General features: G+C 34.2%; 1 protein-coding gene across 1 annotated transcript in view; it reads right to left on the bottom strand.

Moving 5' to 3' along the window:
- Positions 1 to 926: 926 nt before the first annotated feature.
- ERCC3 (ERCC excision repair 3, TFIIH core complex helicase subunit) overlaps positions 927 to 16,723 on the bottom strand; it is a 39,381-nt gene continuing 23,584 nt past the window's right edge. The window contains exons 11-15 of the mRNA XM_074301730.1: positions 14,879 to 14,975; positions 12,569 to 12,686; positions 5,574 to 5,692; positions 2,096 to 2,248; positions 927 to 1,414 (exon numbers count right to left, since the gene is read on the bottom strand). Coding sequence (XP_074157831.1) covers positions 1,280 to 1,414; positions 2,096 to 2,248; positions 5,574 to 5,692; positions 12,569 to 12,686; positions 14,879 to 14,975 — 622 coding nt within the window. The 3' untranslated portion in view covers positions 927 to 1,279. The remainder of the gene's footprint in view (positions 1,415 to 2,095; positions 2,249 to 5,573; positions 5,693 to 12,568; positions 12,687 to 14,878; positions 14,976 to 16,723) is intronic.

The raw sequence follows: 16,723 nt of genomic DNA, 5'->3' as shown, positions 1-16,723 counted from the left end.
ACAAGAACTTTCACAAAAGTCATCTCTGCGAAATGGTGTTCCTGGAAGTGGTTGCACAGGCAGCATTCCAGTAAGAGCTCCATCCTATCGTAACAAAAGGTACTATTGTCTTTTAATCCATCATGAGTGGCTGGGCTATGGAATTTACCAGGAAACTGCTTTCAGACTGATGCTTTATTGCAATAATGCAAAGGATTGCTGTTCTAGAAGTACAAGGGGTTTTGGTAGACCAAAAATCAAAACCAAACCCCCACAAAACAATGCTAAGGAGCCATTTAACAAAGGATTGCACTTTATAAGGCTTTGAAAAACATATGTGAGACCCACTGTTTCCCATCAAAATACAGACATACATAGAAAGCCCACTTAGGTTATTGATTGACCAAGAAGAAAGAACTTTGTCTTGAGTACATGCCTAGCTTCCTTTTTTGGAGAAGCTTTTCTGCCCTTTTGCTTTTTAAGCTCCTCTACTCCCCAGCTTCCTCTTTCCCACTAAGAATAATATGAGAAGGGAGGCTATTTAGAAAAACGGTGAGACATGGGCATTAAAAAAAAATTAGTGTTAAGCCAAAGGGAGTAAACTTTGACACTTGGAGAAAAAATGTCTTTCATGTATTTGAAGATGATGCAATTAACTTATTACTAATAGGAACCTTAGCTGTTTCTCCATCTTTAAGGAGCATGTCTGATTGGTCCCTCTTACTTTGTGACTGAAGAAATACAGGCAGTAGTCACAGAATAGGATAAAGCTACTGGTTTTGGGAGAGTCCATGATCTTGGCTTATCCATCTGAACTATCCATGCATGTGTATACATGTGATTTAATTCAGGTACAAATAAATCACAGATCTCCCAGTCAATATGACAGAGCTCTAGTAATGAATAAGGAAATCAATAGACATTTTCAAGAAAAAAGTACATCTAAGTTTTCTCATAAATGTTTAATGTTCACTTAGCAGAACATTCAGATATATAAAGTTTATTAGTTACAAATTTTTACATACAACAGTCTCTTCCAATTGTGTCTGAAAAATGGTTAGAAAAGACAAAAATAATTTTCTTTTATTATGCTTAGAGTACCACAAAGCTGAAAAGAAGAGTTTGCTGCATTTATTATTTTTCCTCAAGTGTGGTTAAGGTTGGTTAGTCTGGATCATCTCAGTCAATGCTAGCAGAAAATAAAATATTCCTTTCAAAAGCCAAAAGATCAGTTTCATGCTTCAATATTTTGAAGTTGCTGTACAAAACATAAAATCTTTGAAAGTGGCTTATGTTGACATCATTTTCTGAAACGTTTGAAAAGTGGGTGGACATGCTTATTTACAGATGGCTTGCTTCGAGAAGAATGGTATTCCATATAGACAGTATCATCTGCCCCTGACATGGAACTCATTGATCCAAAACGACGGGACACCTGAAGGGGTAGAATACACAGAAATGAACAGGGAGCAACGGGAGACACCTTTGCAAATATACTGAAATAGGTAATGAAACAAGTGTTATCAGTTTCCCAGGGACAAAAGAGGGTTACTTCACTTCCATCTTAATCATAATATCCAAAAAATAGGTGTTAACAATAAAGTCAAATTATGTCAAAAGTCTTAATTTTAGATTTCATGAACATGCTACTTTTCAGTACTCTAATTCAAAAGGTGTCCAAAACTATATCTCATAATTTGTAAACTTGCAACATAGGTTTTCCAGGGGTATTTAAAGCCAGGAAGAACACAAGAAAAGACACAATCTAAAGAAGTTTTCCCTATTATCTTAATTGATCCCTAATCACTTCATCAGGTCAGGGATTATTGCCCTTTTGTGAGTGATAAAGAAAGAGAGGCTCAATAAGGTGAAGTGACTTGCCCAGAGGTCATACAGCTACTTAATGACCACACTGAGACTGCAGACTAGGACATCTAATAAGTACCTCAAAGCTCTTCATTATATTTTCTTCTATGGACTCAACAAATGGAATCATTGGGGAAAATCACAACTACTTCTTTGGAATCAAATGTTAAGGACTATGTCTTTTGGATACATTGAAGCCTAAAATCCCAACGGACAAAAATCACTAGTGCCTGGCTTGATGCCAACTCACCTGAGTAGATTTGGAGCCAAATTCTCCTGCTACCACCTCTTCCTCAGCATCCAAGTCAGTGGCTGCCAGGACTTTCTGTAAAAGCTGTTGCTGCTCTTCTTTTGATGAAAATGCTAATTCTTCTTCTTCCATACCAGCAAGCTTTGTAATTACCTATAAAGCAGAAAGTGACAGGAGCATGTTTTCTTTTGGTAGTCATTAAAATATCTTCTTTATTATAAACTTAAAAAATATCAATATATTTTGACTCTAACTTACAAAAGAGGAACAGAAGATTGGCTATGAAACTTAATTTTTGCTAAGGCAATTGGGGTTAAGTGACTTGCCCAGAGTCACACAGCCAGGAAGTGTGAAGTGTCTGAGACCAGATTTGAACTCAGGTGCTTCTGACTTCAGGGCTGGTGCTTTATCTACTGTGCCACCTAGCTGCCTCAACTTTATTCTTTTTTAAAGAGTATGTTAAACTGAAAAGAGAATAACAAAACTGTCTTGCTTTTTGTCCCCTTTTAAACTTTTTATTTTCTTCTGAGATACTATTTTTTCATTTTCTACTTCTCAAAAGTAAGCTTTATCATTCACCATGAAATAATATGCTACTTAAGAAAGAGGCCTAGGATCCTGGTTTTGTGGCAAGAGCTGTATGGCAAAAGAACATCTGGTAACATAGTCTTTAATTTATGAAGATGATTCTTGGTACACTATAAAAAGACAGAAACTCTCTAAGAGGGAAATGGACTCACAGACCACAAAAAGCTAGGTGGCATCTTTGAGGTCTTCATTTGTAGATAGGTTCATAAGTTGGAATAATTAGCCCAAAGGCGATGAAAGTAGTCAATGACAGAAATAAGAATAATAAAATAACAATAATCCTCAAATGTTCATACATTACTTTAGGTTAAGGTACTGGCACCTTACTAATATTTATATATAATATTTATAAAGTTCTCCTTATCATACCTGGAAATGAGGTGCTAAATAAATGCTTATATTCTCTTCCTCTCTGTTTTTGCCATTTAAATGAAATCTTGTATAAAGCCTCATGATTTCCTATTATAAAAACCTACTTTAAGAGATGAATTAGTTATGTGTTGGACACTGTAAACACCAAAAAACAAAACCTGCTAAATTTTAATAGACAGGAAGAAGAAACTTGTCATTGATGTGGGATTTTATCCCTGAGTCAACTGTCTATGCAGGGTCAGACCAATGAGTCATATGAACTAAGATCAGAATTTGCAAAGGGAAGAAAATAAGGAAAGATTATGTTATACATTTAAAAATAACAATGCTGAATCAAACAAGTAATTGAAAATAAAAAAAATGGAAACTGGACACCAGAAATGATATCAACACTAACTGTAACAATTTTATCCTGAAATCTAATCAATGTAAATTAATTTCTACAAAAAGACCAAAAAAGAAAATGCTTTAATCAGCTGACATCAAATTTGCCAAAGACAATACCAAGTTAGAAAGTAAACTCATCTGTAAAATAATGATGGATAATTATGAGTAATATCATTTCAAAAAAAGGAGTGAAATGATAAAAGGTTAAATTAGTTTAAAGAAAGCTTTGCAAGATACACAATAACATATTTGATGAAGACAGTAAAGAATACGCAATTTTTAACAGCTTCTTTACTATCTCACAATTAACTAAAAGAGATATAAGATCCCATTGTTTCTAATATTTGTTGATTATGAAGAAAAATTGATCTGGGAGAAGAAAATGTTACCTTCCAGGTTCTTTTATGTCAAGGTATCAGCCATCCATACATTAAGATCTTCCAGGATTTCTTGGAAGACGGGTAACTATAAGGTATGCTTGCTAAAGTTATCCACTAAGTTTCTCTTTCAAATTCAGTTCTCTGGGTCACAAATTTATACCTGTACAGTCATTAATTACTACTCAACAGAGGTTAGCATAAGAAATCTAGGTATTTCTATTAGCTATCACTTAAAATGGTTATTGAGAGGATGCAGTAAAGGAATAGAAAGAGCCTCAACCTTTGAAGACCTGGTTTTATGTCCCATTTCTTTCATTTCCTAGCTTTGTGACTTAGGCAAATCACTTCTAACACTACATGAACTTTTATTAGGCACCTTTTATGTACAGAGGACAACATTAGGTACTAGGGATTCAAAGACAAAATGAAAAAGTCCTTGCTCTCAATGAATTTATATCATATTGTAAAAAGGAAATGGATAAATATGTACAAATATACATGTAGAGGAAATATACATACACATACATGAAATGCTGTTGTTGTGGAACATATTTACCTAGATTTAGCAAAGTATTTGACTGAAGAGTTCATCATACTTTTCTTGTGGAAACATGGAGAGATACCAACTAGATTATCATACATTTAAATGGATTTATAACTGGCTGTCTTAGTCAATGACAGTTAATTTTAAATTTTATTTTCAAATTTCAGTGGAATGCCTCATGAATCTGGGGTCGACTCTGTGCTATTTCAATTACTTAGATAAAATCACAGATGACATACTCATCAAATTTGCAGACAGGACAAAGCTAAGAAGACTAGCTAATACTCTGGATGAAAGAGTTAGAATTTAAAAAGATTTTTGATAGGCTAGAACATTAGGTTAATCCAATAAAGTAAAACCCCAAAAAGATAAATATAAAGTTTTTAAAAAGCTAAAAAAATTTAATTCTACAAGCATTTTTTTAAACTCAGAAAAGAAATTTAAAACTTAATGATGAGGAAAGCAAGAAGGACAATAGTGAGTAAAAAAGAGATTTGGAGGCTTAAGGAGATTTCAAGGTTCAATATGAGTCAGTAGTTTGAGGCAGTTGCCAAAAAAACTTCAATGAATAATGAAATCTTGGACTGCATTAAAATAAGTATAGCTTCCAGGAATAGGTGGTGACATTCTTTTGTATTCTGCTGTGATGAGATTATATTTGGAGACTGTATTCACTCCTGAGGGCCATAGCTCAGGAAGGACATTAAGAAGCCTGAGAATATATTCATGTATGTCAAAATTATCTGAGATAAGTATAAAATCCTTTGGATTTTTCCCCCTACATATGCCTTCATCCCTACTCCAACCCCCAAATTTGATTCAGAATCTTGGCAGAACCTCCAAAGCATGCCAAACTTCAATTCAATTCAACTCATTTTCCAAGTGGCCACCAGTTTTCTTTTTTCATCCTTGCCTCTCTATTCCACCAAAGAAATCAATCTTTGTCCTCTAATTACTGGGTTAGAAAGGCCCCAAAGCTTTTTCTTCAAGTCCCCAACTGAGTATCTTCCTAATTAGTTACCCAACAATTCATTCACAGACAAAGAAGGACTCCTGTAAGTTCTTTAATTACCTAGGGATTCTCTGTGCCTGAGGTTTTACTCAAGAAAATATTGACAGTGGTCACTACTATTCTCTGAAGATGAAAAGAACAGGCTTTCTTATATAGCACTTGCCCTAACAGGAAAAGAACCTCATTGCTGCTTACCTTGAAGCTGTAACCTTGATCGACTAGAAACCTCTGCCTTTTCGTTGAATATGCCATTTCCTGTGTATCCTGTGAGACCAGTGAGTAGAAGAAGGCATTATACTCCTCTGCAACCATCCCTAGGGGACACAAGACAATAAACATCTTGTGAAAAAACAGAGTGTGACATGCAAAAATGTTTGTGGCAGCCCTTTTTGTAGTGGCTATAAACTGGAAACTGAATGGATGCCTATCAGTTGGAGAATGATTGGGTAAATTAGGGCATATGAATTTATGGAATATTATTGTTCTGTAAGAAATGACCAGCAGGATGATTTCAGAGAGGTCTGTAGAGACTTACATGAACTGATGCTGAGTGAAATGAGCAGAAGCAGGAGATCATTGTACATGGCAACAAGACTGTACAATGATCAATTCTGATGAATGTGGCTCTCTTCAACAATGAGATAATTGAGGCCACTTCCACTTGCTTAGTGATGAAGAGAGCCATCCACACCCAGAGAGAGAACTGTGGGAACTGAATGTGATTCACAACATAGCATTTTCAATCTTTTTGTTGTTGCTTGCTTGCATCTTCATCTTCTTCTTTTTTTTACTGTTTTGATTTGATTTTTCTTGTGCAGCACAATAACTGTATAAACATGTATACATATATTGGATTTAACATATATTTCTATCATGTTTAACATATATTGGACTACTTGCCATGTAATTGAGGGTGTGGGGGAAGGGAGGGCTAATATTAAAGAATTGTTCACGGATATGTTTTGAAAAAAAATTTTGAAAAATAAAAATAAATACAAAAAAAAAAAAAAAAAAAAAAAAAAAAAAAGAAGAATGTGATATTTTCTATCAACATGGCTGCCTGAATGGGAGGAAGACTACTCAACAACTACATACCCACTCCACCAAGGCCATAAATTTTGTACAAGACTGAATAATAATCAAATATCCAAAGAGGAAACTACTGTGACATATTCCATCCCACAACTGTATAAGAGGTTTGCCAGAAACCTGACAATAAGAGTCACTAGCAAAGTCAGCAATAAATCAGCACAGCCATCCAGTGAGACCAGAAATGTTCAGAAACATGTGTAGCTTTCAAGGTTCTATGTCTTGAGGAAGAAAAAACAAAGGGGTTCTCTTAAGAAAGCCTTCAATTCCGGAATAGGGACCAGGGAAATGTTGGAGAATAGCAGCAACCAGTACAGCACTCTAGAGCTCAGGACTGGGACACCTCAGGCCCAGGATTCTGAAAACTCTAACTCTGTCCTGAGAAGTCAGAGGGAGCCCTGAAGATGTAGTATTCTGAACCTCAAGGATAAAGTAGGGTGTCTAATCCTGACAGATGAATATCTGTTTAGAAATTCAGAACAAGAATAAGTAGAGTCAATCATTTTATTCAAAAGCAAAGTAGGGGATAGAACCAGACCAAGAATAAAAATCCAAGGCTGGTGAAGAAGTAAATCAAACAGAACACTAAAACTAGCACAAAAAAGGATTACAAATTTAGAGAACCTCCAAAAGGAGATAGTAACTCCAAAACAATTATCATCAATGACTCAGGGAAATTTTTCTTTTCTACAAAGGGCCATATGAATACCTTGAAGAAATATTATGAAATTTAAAAAACAGAAATAAAATATTTTTATGAATTAAAAAGAAAATGAAAAACCTTACTCATGAAATGAACTCTAATAAATCAATTACTTTATGAGATAGCAAGAAATATAACAAGAATCAAATGATTTGAAAAAAATAAAGAGAAAATCTAAGATATTTCACATATTAAAAAAACTGATCCAGGTCAAGGAGGGATATTTAAAAATCATTAGATTTAAAAATCTTTGGACTCAAGTCAAAACTAGGATAAAAAATTTCCAACACCATATTTTTTTTCTTCAAATTAAGTCTCTTCAAACTGTATTTAAATATATAATTTCTATAACATGGATGACCTGATGGTGGTCAAAATTCTCTAGCCATAAAATGAGATACATGAAATAAGCTTTACTTTGTCTCTTGCCCTTTCCCCAACCCCCACCAAATGGGCTTTATGATATATTGTTTCCAATGAATTCTAAAACAAAACAGTAAAGAATGCTGTCACGTCTATTTTAACAGTTACAAAGGCAAATTGGGTAGTTACAGTCAGGAAGATTCAAAAACAAGTAATTCCTGGAAGTCAACAAACTGTCCTCTGATTTGTTCTAAGGAGCTACTCTCTGTGACATTTCTCTTGGTAGAGTCTGGAAAGAAAGACCAGAGATCACTGCTAAAAGCAAGTTGCCAAGATCTGTGACCAATAAATCTCCTTTCACATCACTAACAATACAAGAGGGGAAGCAAACAATGAGTCCTTCACTTTCAGGGGAACAATATTTAAAGTCCCATTTTCTTCCACTGGATAGCTCTGGTGCTAAGACATTATGCTCCTCCATGAGAAGTTATTCTCATTGGTAATGATTTGATTGGGGGCAGGGGTGGGGGTAGAAAGAGGGAAAAGGAAAAAAAAAAAAAAAAGCCTTCAGAATCTCCAGAGTCAATGGTACCAGTCTTTAAATCAGTTTTATGGTTCAGTGCAGGGGTGGTATATTTCCTCACAAGAAGCTCACATTAGAGGTAACTATAACCAATGGCAGCAACCCCCCCCAGCAAATTCAACTCAACAGTCCATAATCTTAGCCTTTAAATCAATTTCAAAATCAATGGCTCCAGCCAAGATGCAGTCACTAATAATCCTGTTCTTCCAAATGTTTTCTTAGTCCTCTGATTTATTTTAAGGAGCTTTTCTACTCAGTGCACCAGATATTCAGTCTAAGAAAATGTGGTCCTCAAGACAGCTAAATTTTGGGCACATGACATTCCTCTCTGTTCCCTTACCTTAAAGAAATTCTTGTATAGTTGTACAAATGGAATACTTCCAGTCAAGATTTCTGTAGATGTCAATGAACACCATGAACGCTTAAGACAAATTCTTGAGACAAGCTAGCATGGCTTTGATGGCGCAGTTGTCAATCATTTCTGACATCTTCTGCCCTTCACTCTTGGTTGGGAATGGGATTCCTTTCCATGATGCTGGACTTCAGGTACAAGAGCAGGCACAAGAGAAGACTAAACTGGAGTGGAAAATTGGTGGCTGGCTGCCTCCTCCTTGGAGCAGTCCACAATATGGTCTGTGGACCCACAGCTACTGTCACTAATGGCACCTGAGTGTTACTGTCCTCTGCAGACCCTTGAGTGTTATATTTCAAAAGACCATAAATGAAAACTTCTCAGACCAAAGGACAAAGTGAAGAGAGAGAGAATCCACCAATCATCTTGTGAAGGAAACTCAAAAAGGACAAATTCCAGGAATCAATTTAAATCCAGAGCTTCTACATCAAAAAAAACACCAAACAAATAAATAAATACTTCAAGTATTCATAAAGTAGCGGCTCAAGTACAAAAGGACCATAATAAGAATCATACAAAGCTGGTAGCTACTACTACTAAAAGTGAGATGAAGTCTATGGAATACAATATTCCAAAGGCAAAAGATGATAGCCTTACACCAAGAAATAGCTTACTCTGAGCAAAGCTAAGTATAATACTGTAGAGGAAAAAAATGAACCTTTAACAAACAGAAGAGTTTCAAGAATTTCTGATGAAAAGACCAAAACGACCCAAGCTGAATAGTAGGAACGTCTGCAGTACAAACGTTATTTCAGAGACCTAGAGGTATATTTATTTGAACAACTGGAAGGAACTGTTTGCTAATGTGGTGTCTCTCTATGGACACTGAAAAGAAATAATGATTTTTTCAGAACCTTAATGTCATCAAAGGATTCTGAGGGAATTAAATAAGAAAAATAGAGAGCCTACAAAAATAGATTGGTTCACTTTTGAGGGTGTGAAGAAAGGAATTACAAAGATTGGTAAAATGTACTAATGCAGAAAGAGAAAAAGGGAATGGAATTTTGTTATTTCTCTTAATTGGGATGTATGAAAGGAAGAGCATACATATCAACAATGGAGGAAGATATGGGTGAAGGGGCATCAGATATATACTAATCTGAAATGGATAAATAAAAAGTTACACAAAATTTGTTTTTAAAAATTTCTTCAAACTGAATAGAGAAACAAGTGAGGACAGAAAAGGGAAATTAAGAGGGAAAATACCAGGGAGGGAAGAGCTAAAAGTAAACAAAAATTTTTTATTTCAAGGAAAAAAAAGTAAAGAACTAGAAAATAAGGCAGTATCTTCAAGTACCTCTTAGACAAATGGCTAATAGCTGAACAAACTGTGACATATGTATTATCGAAATATTATCGTGCAGTAAGAAATGACAAGAGAGGTAATTTCAGAGAATCCTGGGTAGAATGCAGAGTCAAATGTGTAGAACTAGGAGTACAATTTATGCAAAGTCAGTGATAGTGTAAAGTAAAAGAATTCTGAAACCCTAAGAAGATCAAGATTTTCAAAGAAAATGATCAACCATGTGTTTAAAAGACCTACAAATATATACATATATATTTGCTTTTAATATTTTAACATTTTATTTTCTCTGAATTCCAGTAAAATTATTTTTTACATTTGTTTTTAGAATTTTGACTTCTAGATTCTTACTCTTCTTCCCTACCCCCATCCCAAATGAGAAGGCCCATGTAAAGTTGTGCAGAATACTTTTCTATGTCATGTTGCAAAAGAAAAGATTCTCCTTACCCTACCCCCCAAAAAAACCCTCAAGAAAAAAAAAAGGAAGCAAAAAAAAAAAAAAAAAAAAAAAAAGTATGCTTCAGCCTGTATTCAGATACAAGCAATTCATTCTCTGGGTATGGATATCATTTTTCATCATAAGTCCTTCAGAGTAGTCTTAGATCACTGTGTTAGCTGACAATAGCAGTCATTCATAGCTGACCATTACACAATTTTACTATTACTATGTACATAGTACATTTAACTTTGCTTAAGCAACAGACTTTCCAGGTTTTTCTGATAGCATCCTGCTCATTATTTCTTATAAAATAATAATATAAATAATATTCTTTCATAATCTTATACCACAATTTATTCAGCCATTCCCCAATTGATGGACACTCCCTCAATGTCCAATTCTTACTTTGAGAAAAGAGCTGCCACAAATGTTTTTATATATATATAGGTTCTTTTCCTTTTCCCTTTTTTTTTTTTTTTTTTAAAGAATCTCTTTTGGGATTCATGGCCAATAGTGGCATCGTTAGGTGGTCAAAGGACATACATGATCTTATAACCCTTTGGGCACATAATATATCTTTTGATCATTTATCAATTGTGAAATGGCTATTTAAAAAAAACAAAAACAAAAACATTTGACTCGGTTCCCTACACATTTGAAAAATGGGACCTTCATCAGAGAAACTTGCTTCAAAATTGTTTCATAATTACTGTTAACTTATATCCCCCATTTATTCTATTCTATCTCTCTTTTCACCCTGTCCATCCACAAAAGTATTTTGCTTTTTGACTAGCCCCTCCCCCAATATACCCTCTCTTCTGTCATCTAATATCCCTTTCCCCTTCTATTTCTTCTGAAAGATAAGATAAATTTCTATATATATACTGAGTGTATTATTTTGAGTCAATTCTGATAAGAGTAAGGTTCACCTCTTCCTCCTATTGTCCCTCCAATGAACAAACATTTTTTTTGCCTCTTTTATGAGACAGCAATTTTACTCCTTCCTTTCTCTTTCTCTCAGTATGTTCCCCTCTCACCCTTGATTTTAATTTTTAGATATTATGCCTTAATATTCAACTCATACTTATGCCCTCTGTACATATATATTCCTTCAACGTTCCATAATAATGAGAAAATTTTTATGAGTTACAAGTGTCATCTTCCCATGTTGGAATAAACCTTATTATTTTATGTTTTTATGTCTCTTATGTTTTCCTTCCCTGATACTTCCTTATGTTCTCCTGAATCCTGATTTGAAAATCAAATTTCCTACTCAGCTCTGGTCTTTTCATCATGAATGCTTTAAGGTTGCTCCTGAAGAATTATACTCATTTTTGTTGGGTAGGTAATTCTTGATTGTAATTCTAGTTCCATGAATGTTAAAAATTGTTTTTGACATGTAATTGGGGAAAAAAAACCCAAAATATTAAATAAAAGAAAAATTTGCTCTTTCTGGCTTAGGTATCAGAACTATACCTGTTGTCATTTGGTAGAATTCTCTTTGCCTTTTCCCCTCAAAGGAATTAATTGCCTTTTAAATGTTTGGTAGGATTCACTCGTGAATCTACCTGGACCTGTGAACTTTCTTTTTATAGCTTGCCCAATTTCTTCTTTGAAGATATTTAAATATCCTATTGCTTCTTCTGTTAATCTGGGCAATTTATATTTTTATAAATATTCATCCATTTCATTTAGATTATCAAGTTTATTGACATATAATTAGGCACAATAGTTCCTAATAATTCCTTTAATTTCATCTTCATTGGTGGTGCATTCACTTTTTTAAATTTTTGATCCATTTTCCACTTTCTATATTACTTCTTGTGCCTCAGGATTTCTAAGCTTCTTTTTCTTTTACTGCTGCTCCCCAAATAATTTTTAGTTTCAGATCTTTCCCCTTCAGGTACTTTTTGTATACCCTACAACAAGACATTCTTAGCCCTCTGGATTAGACTATCTGGCTTCTATTATCATCAGCTAAATTTCATACAAGCATTCCTTGGGCAAACATCCATCAATTTCAAATTCAATGTGTACGACTAGATTAGTGTTCTAATAGTGTTCATAGTTAACCTTTTTCATTTAACCCAGAGACTGAATATTATAGCAAATACACCAGAAGTGGTTGATGCTGTCCTTGAAAACAGATTGGAAATATTTTACTACTGAATGTAAATCTTTAAATTCAAATATCCCCAGACTGCTACCTTAATTAACATAAGTCTGTACAGTAGAATTCTATAGGTGGTATATTCCAGGACAAGTTTCAGAGCACAAGGATACTAGAGAAAAGATTACCTTTCTTGGCTCGAAGTACTCGTCCCAACCTTTGTGCCTCCTGTCTTCGGGAGCCGCCATGAGAAGATATCTGAATTAGAACATTTGCTTCAGGCAGATCAAATGATGTGTCTCCTACCTGAAAATTTTAAATAGTTATTGAGGATGGTGTAGATAAGAACCAGGTTTTGTATAAACAATAAAAATATATAAAGAACAAATTTATACTTTAAAAATAATTAGATAAAGCATTTATTAAATGCTTATTATATGACAGGCACCTTGTTAAGTGCTGGGGATTCAAAAACAAAATGGTTTCTACTCTCAAGTAGCTTACATACTAATGAGGGAAAAACTACTTGAAATAGAAGTGAAAAGCAAGAGCAGAAGGAAAGGGAAGTAGAAAGAATGGCTCCAGAAGGAAGAAAACAGAAAGTTGGCTCTGGAAAGGGCTTATCAATCATTACATTAGCCTCAGGATAGAGTTATCCTCAAGGAATACTTCAAAATTCTAAGTCAATGTCAATTTTATCTACTCACCCCAATTATTTAATTATCATGATGATAGCATTATCACAGACATAGGGAAAGACTACTGTCATATTACATTTTCAACTTTTATGGAGAAAACAGTGCCATCCTTCATATGTGAAAGATATTATTGAATCTTTCTCCTATCATCAGACATACTGAACACTTGAGGTCAGGACACCATTCTAAGAGTTAGGGACTATATCCCTCCTAAGAATTTAAGCTCTTTGTGAAGAAGTTTTATTTCATTTTTTGTACTCATATCTCCAAGACCTAACAAAGTATCTGACACATAGAAAGCATTTAATAAATATTTGTTGATGGATAAGATACCAGACCATCAATATTATTATATACTTAAAGCTGTTTTTTTCCAGTAACAAAAATCAGTTTGCATTTAGCCATCATTATTCTTTTGACCCTATCCATTTTCTGAACAATAAGATGTTGAGGATTGGCTCAAGAGTTTAGTTTGTGCTCATGGAATACATCACAGAATTTATACAGGGAATTAACTTACAATCTTAATCATATTAGCATTATGCTTAAATCATTGAGAAAGTGTAGATTTAATTTTTTAATCAGACTACCAAGTTAAACATGACATTTGAGAACTTACAACCCAGCAAAAGCATGACTACTTAATTCAAAGTGTAAATCAAAATTTTAAAATAACATTTATGTTGGGATTTAAAAAAAAACTTTTTGTTTTATCTTTTATTGAAATTTCAGGTTTAAAGAAACCATACTTTTTTTTTTTCTTCTAATAATAAGAAACTGAAACTAAAATGTATGCCCAAAGACTGGGGAATGACAAATAAATTGTGGTATTAGACTATAATAGAATATTACTAAACTATAGGAAGTGAATATGGAGAAATTCAGAGAATTATGGGAAGATTACTAAAATGATATGGAGTGAAATAAGTAGAATTTAGAGCAATTTGTATGCAACTTTAATAATTAAAAAAAAAACCTAAATGCTATATGATTATAATGACTAATAAGACTTCAAATAAGACTTGAGAAAATTTTTTTCCTTCTGTGTAATAGTGGAGATTGTTGCATAACATTAAAAATACTTAATGTGCCATTTAATTTTGCTGAAATTCTCCCCCCCCCTTTTCAATGTGCTTTGTTATCCAAGAGGTATCTGAATAGGGGAGAGTAAAGGTATATTATTTGAAAATTAAGATTATAAAAATACAAAAGATATTAATACAATTAAAAAAATATATATGTTAAAAAAAATTAAAGAATTTTGAGTAAAATATAAGAATCCCCATGAGCCATGCTCTGCAAGTAATTCTTGGCCAATAGGAAAGTACATTATTAAGTAACAATAATAAATTTTCCTCTGATGTGTGGATTGGCTATATAATACTAATAAGCACTAAACTATTAAAAAACATTAAGTAATCAAATCAATAAAAATCCACTTGTGGAATATGCTAAGGCCATTTAAAATCCCAAAATATTAAGTCTCAATAAGCTCCTAAAGAGAATCCTCCACTGGTCAACTTTTGTATACCCTGGGAATGCAAATTCATTTTGGTACCACCATTAACAAAATATAAATTTAAAACATAAAGTTGCTGTCCCTCAAATCATAATAATACATTCAAAACACGAAATTACTTCAGTTATTTTTTGCTGCTCTGAAAGCATAAAGATTAAAATGACAGCCTAGTCAGGGGACATTCATTTGACCAGCAAAGTCACAAGGACAATCTGTATGTTCAGCAAGGAGGTACTTTCTTCCTATTACAGAAATATCATTTTGAAGGACTCATTACTTACTTTGGATATGAAGATAGTGTTTATCTTTGGATTATGCTTGAAATTCTGTAAAATCTGCATCCTTTCTCCTTGTGACGTAGGACCATAGATATAGGGTCTAGAGAAGAATATAGCTTAGTTAGAAGATATGAAAATGATCTCTAGCATAGTTTATAGAAGGCCCCTTGAAACTGCTCAAAAACCTATTGTAAATGACAATTCAGATCTGTGATTTCATTGGTATGGAAAATTCCTTTTACCCATGTAGATAAGCATTTCTTTGATAATCTACAGTCTTTAGAACCTGCATTGAGGCACTGAGGGTTTAACAGACTTGCCAACAATCACAGACCTAGGCTACGTTGAAGGCAGTATCTTCTTGACACCAAGACCAATCTTTTGTCATTACTACTACCATTACAAAGCAAATCTGTGCTAATTGGGTTCACTGCAACTTTTTGCTACTTAATCTCAATCAGGCCCTCACGGTGACAAAATAATCCTTTTACATATCCTTAAATAACTCATCCCACTCAGCATACAGAGGTTTTCCAACCTTTTTCAGCTCTCCTCAAATTTTCCCTGGCTTCTCCTCCCCAATTCTCCTGGCTGGGAACTGCCTTTCATATTTCACTGAAGTATGATGAGGTCCTTTACACAGCACTCCTCTGTTCCTGATCTCCCAGCACACACATGGCTATCCCTCCCCCATCTTCTCCTTCATTCCATGTCACATAGATGGCCCATTTCTTGCCAAGGCAAACCTGTCTGCAGACACAAGGGCACATTTTACTCTGCCCTTTCCAGAACATTGTCCTCTATATCATCCTCATTCTTTAACTACCACCTTTATCATCCCTACTTACTATAAGTAAGCTCTCCTTGTCTACAGAATGATTCTTCACCTGATCACAAATGTGCCCATTACTTCCTACCCTGTCCCTGCTACATGTTGTCCCATACCTGCCTTCTCTTTTGAGGTTAAATTCCTTGAAAAAGTCACTCACAGTATGTGCCTCTACTTTCTTTCCTTATTCTCTTCTTAATAACTCTCTGTAGTAAGGCTTATGATCTTATAATTCAACCAAAACCCTCCTTTTCAAAGTTAAAGTTAAAAGTTAAGAGATCTTAATCACCAAATCCAATGACCTTCTCTCAAACCCCACCCTTGACTGTTCTGCAGCCTTTGATCACATCATCCCTCTCCACTCCCATGCAATACCAGACACAAAGTACTCCCAAAGATTCGGACTTGAGATTCCTGTATAATATCCTCTGGCCTCCATAATCTGGCCTATTTCTAGTTTTCCACTTGGCTTATAACTTACTCTTATTGCACATATTTCTATTTTTCTGTATTCATTACAAGCCAAATCAATCAAACTGTTTCCATAGTGTAGAAAGTCTGATTAAGTTCATATTATGGGGTCAGAAATACCATTTCTGTACTGAGATTCTACATAAATACAAGTCTTGAAATTATTCAATCTAATTTTAGTTTCACCTAAGAGATCCCATATCTGTATAAATCCAGATATCAACACACCAAATTGAGTACTATTTTTTGAGATAATGTTTTGGCTCTGAGGAAGACAGACATAGGAGACAAAGGAAGTTCAGTGCTAATATTTTCTATGCTCTCCAATACTACATTTGTTTTTGTTACATCTGGAGTTAAGTCCTCAGAACATCCAGCCTTTTACTGCAATCAGTGGAATGTGCAGAACCCTGCCTGGTTCTAAGAAGCAACAAACACTCACCAGTCCAAATCCAAAGCATAAGTATTCTTACATTTCCTCAAAAACTATTTATTAGACTTATCCAATACTTTAGTATTACATAAGGTATACTCAAAGCATTATAATA

The sequence above is a fragment of the Sminthopsis crassicaudata genome, chromosome 3 (genome assembly GCF_048593235.1).
Source record: "Sminthopsis crassicaudata isolate SCR6 chromosome 3, ASM4859323v1, whole genome shotgun sequence".
NCBI lineage: Eukaryota > Metazoa > Chordata > Mammalia > Dasyuromorphia > Dasyuridae > Sminthopsis > Sminthopsis crassicaudata.
The sequence above is the reverse complement of the archived record's forward strand: the minus strand, read 5'-3'. Positions and strand labels throughout refer to the sequence as shown.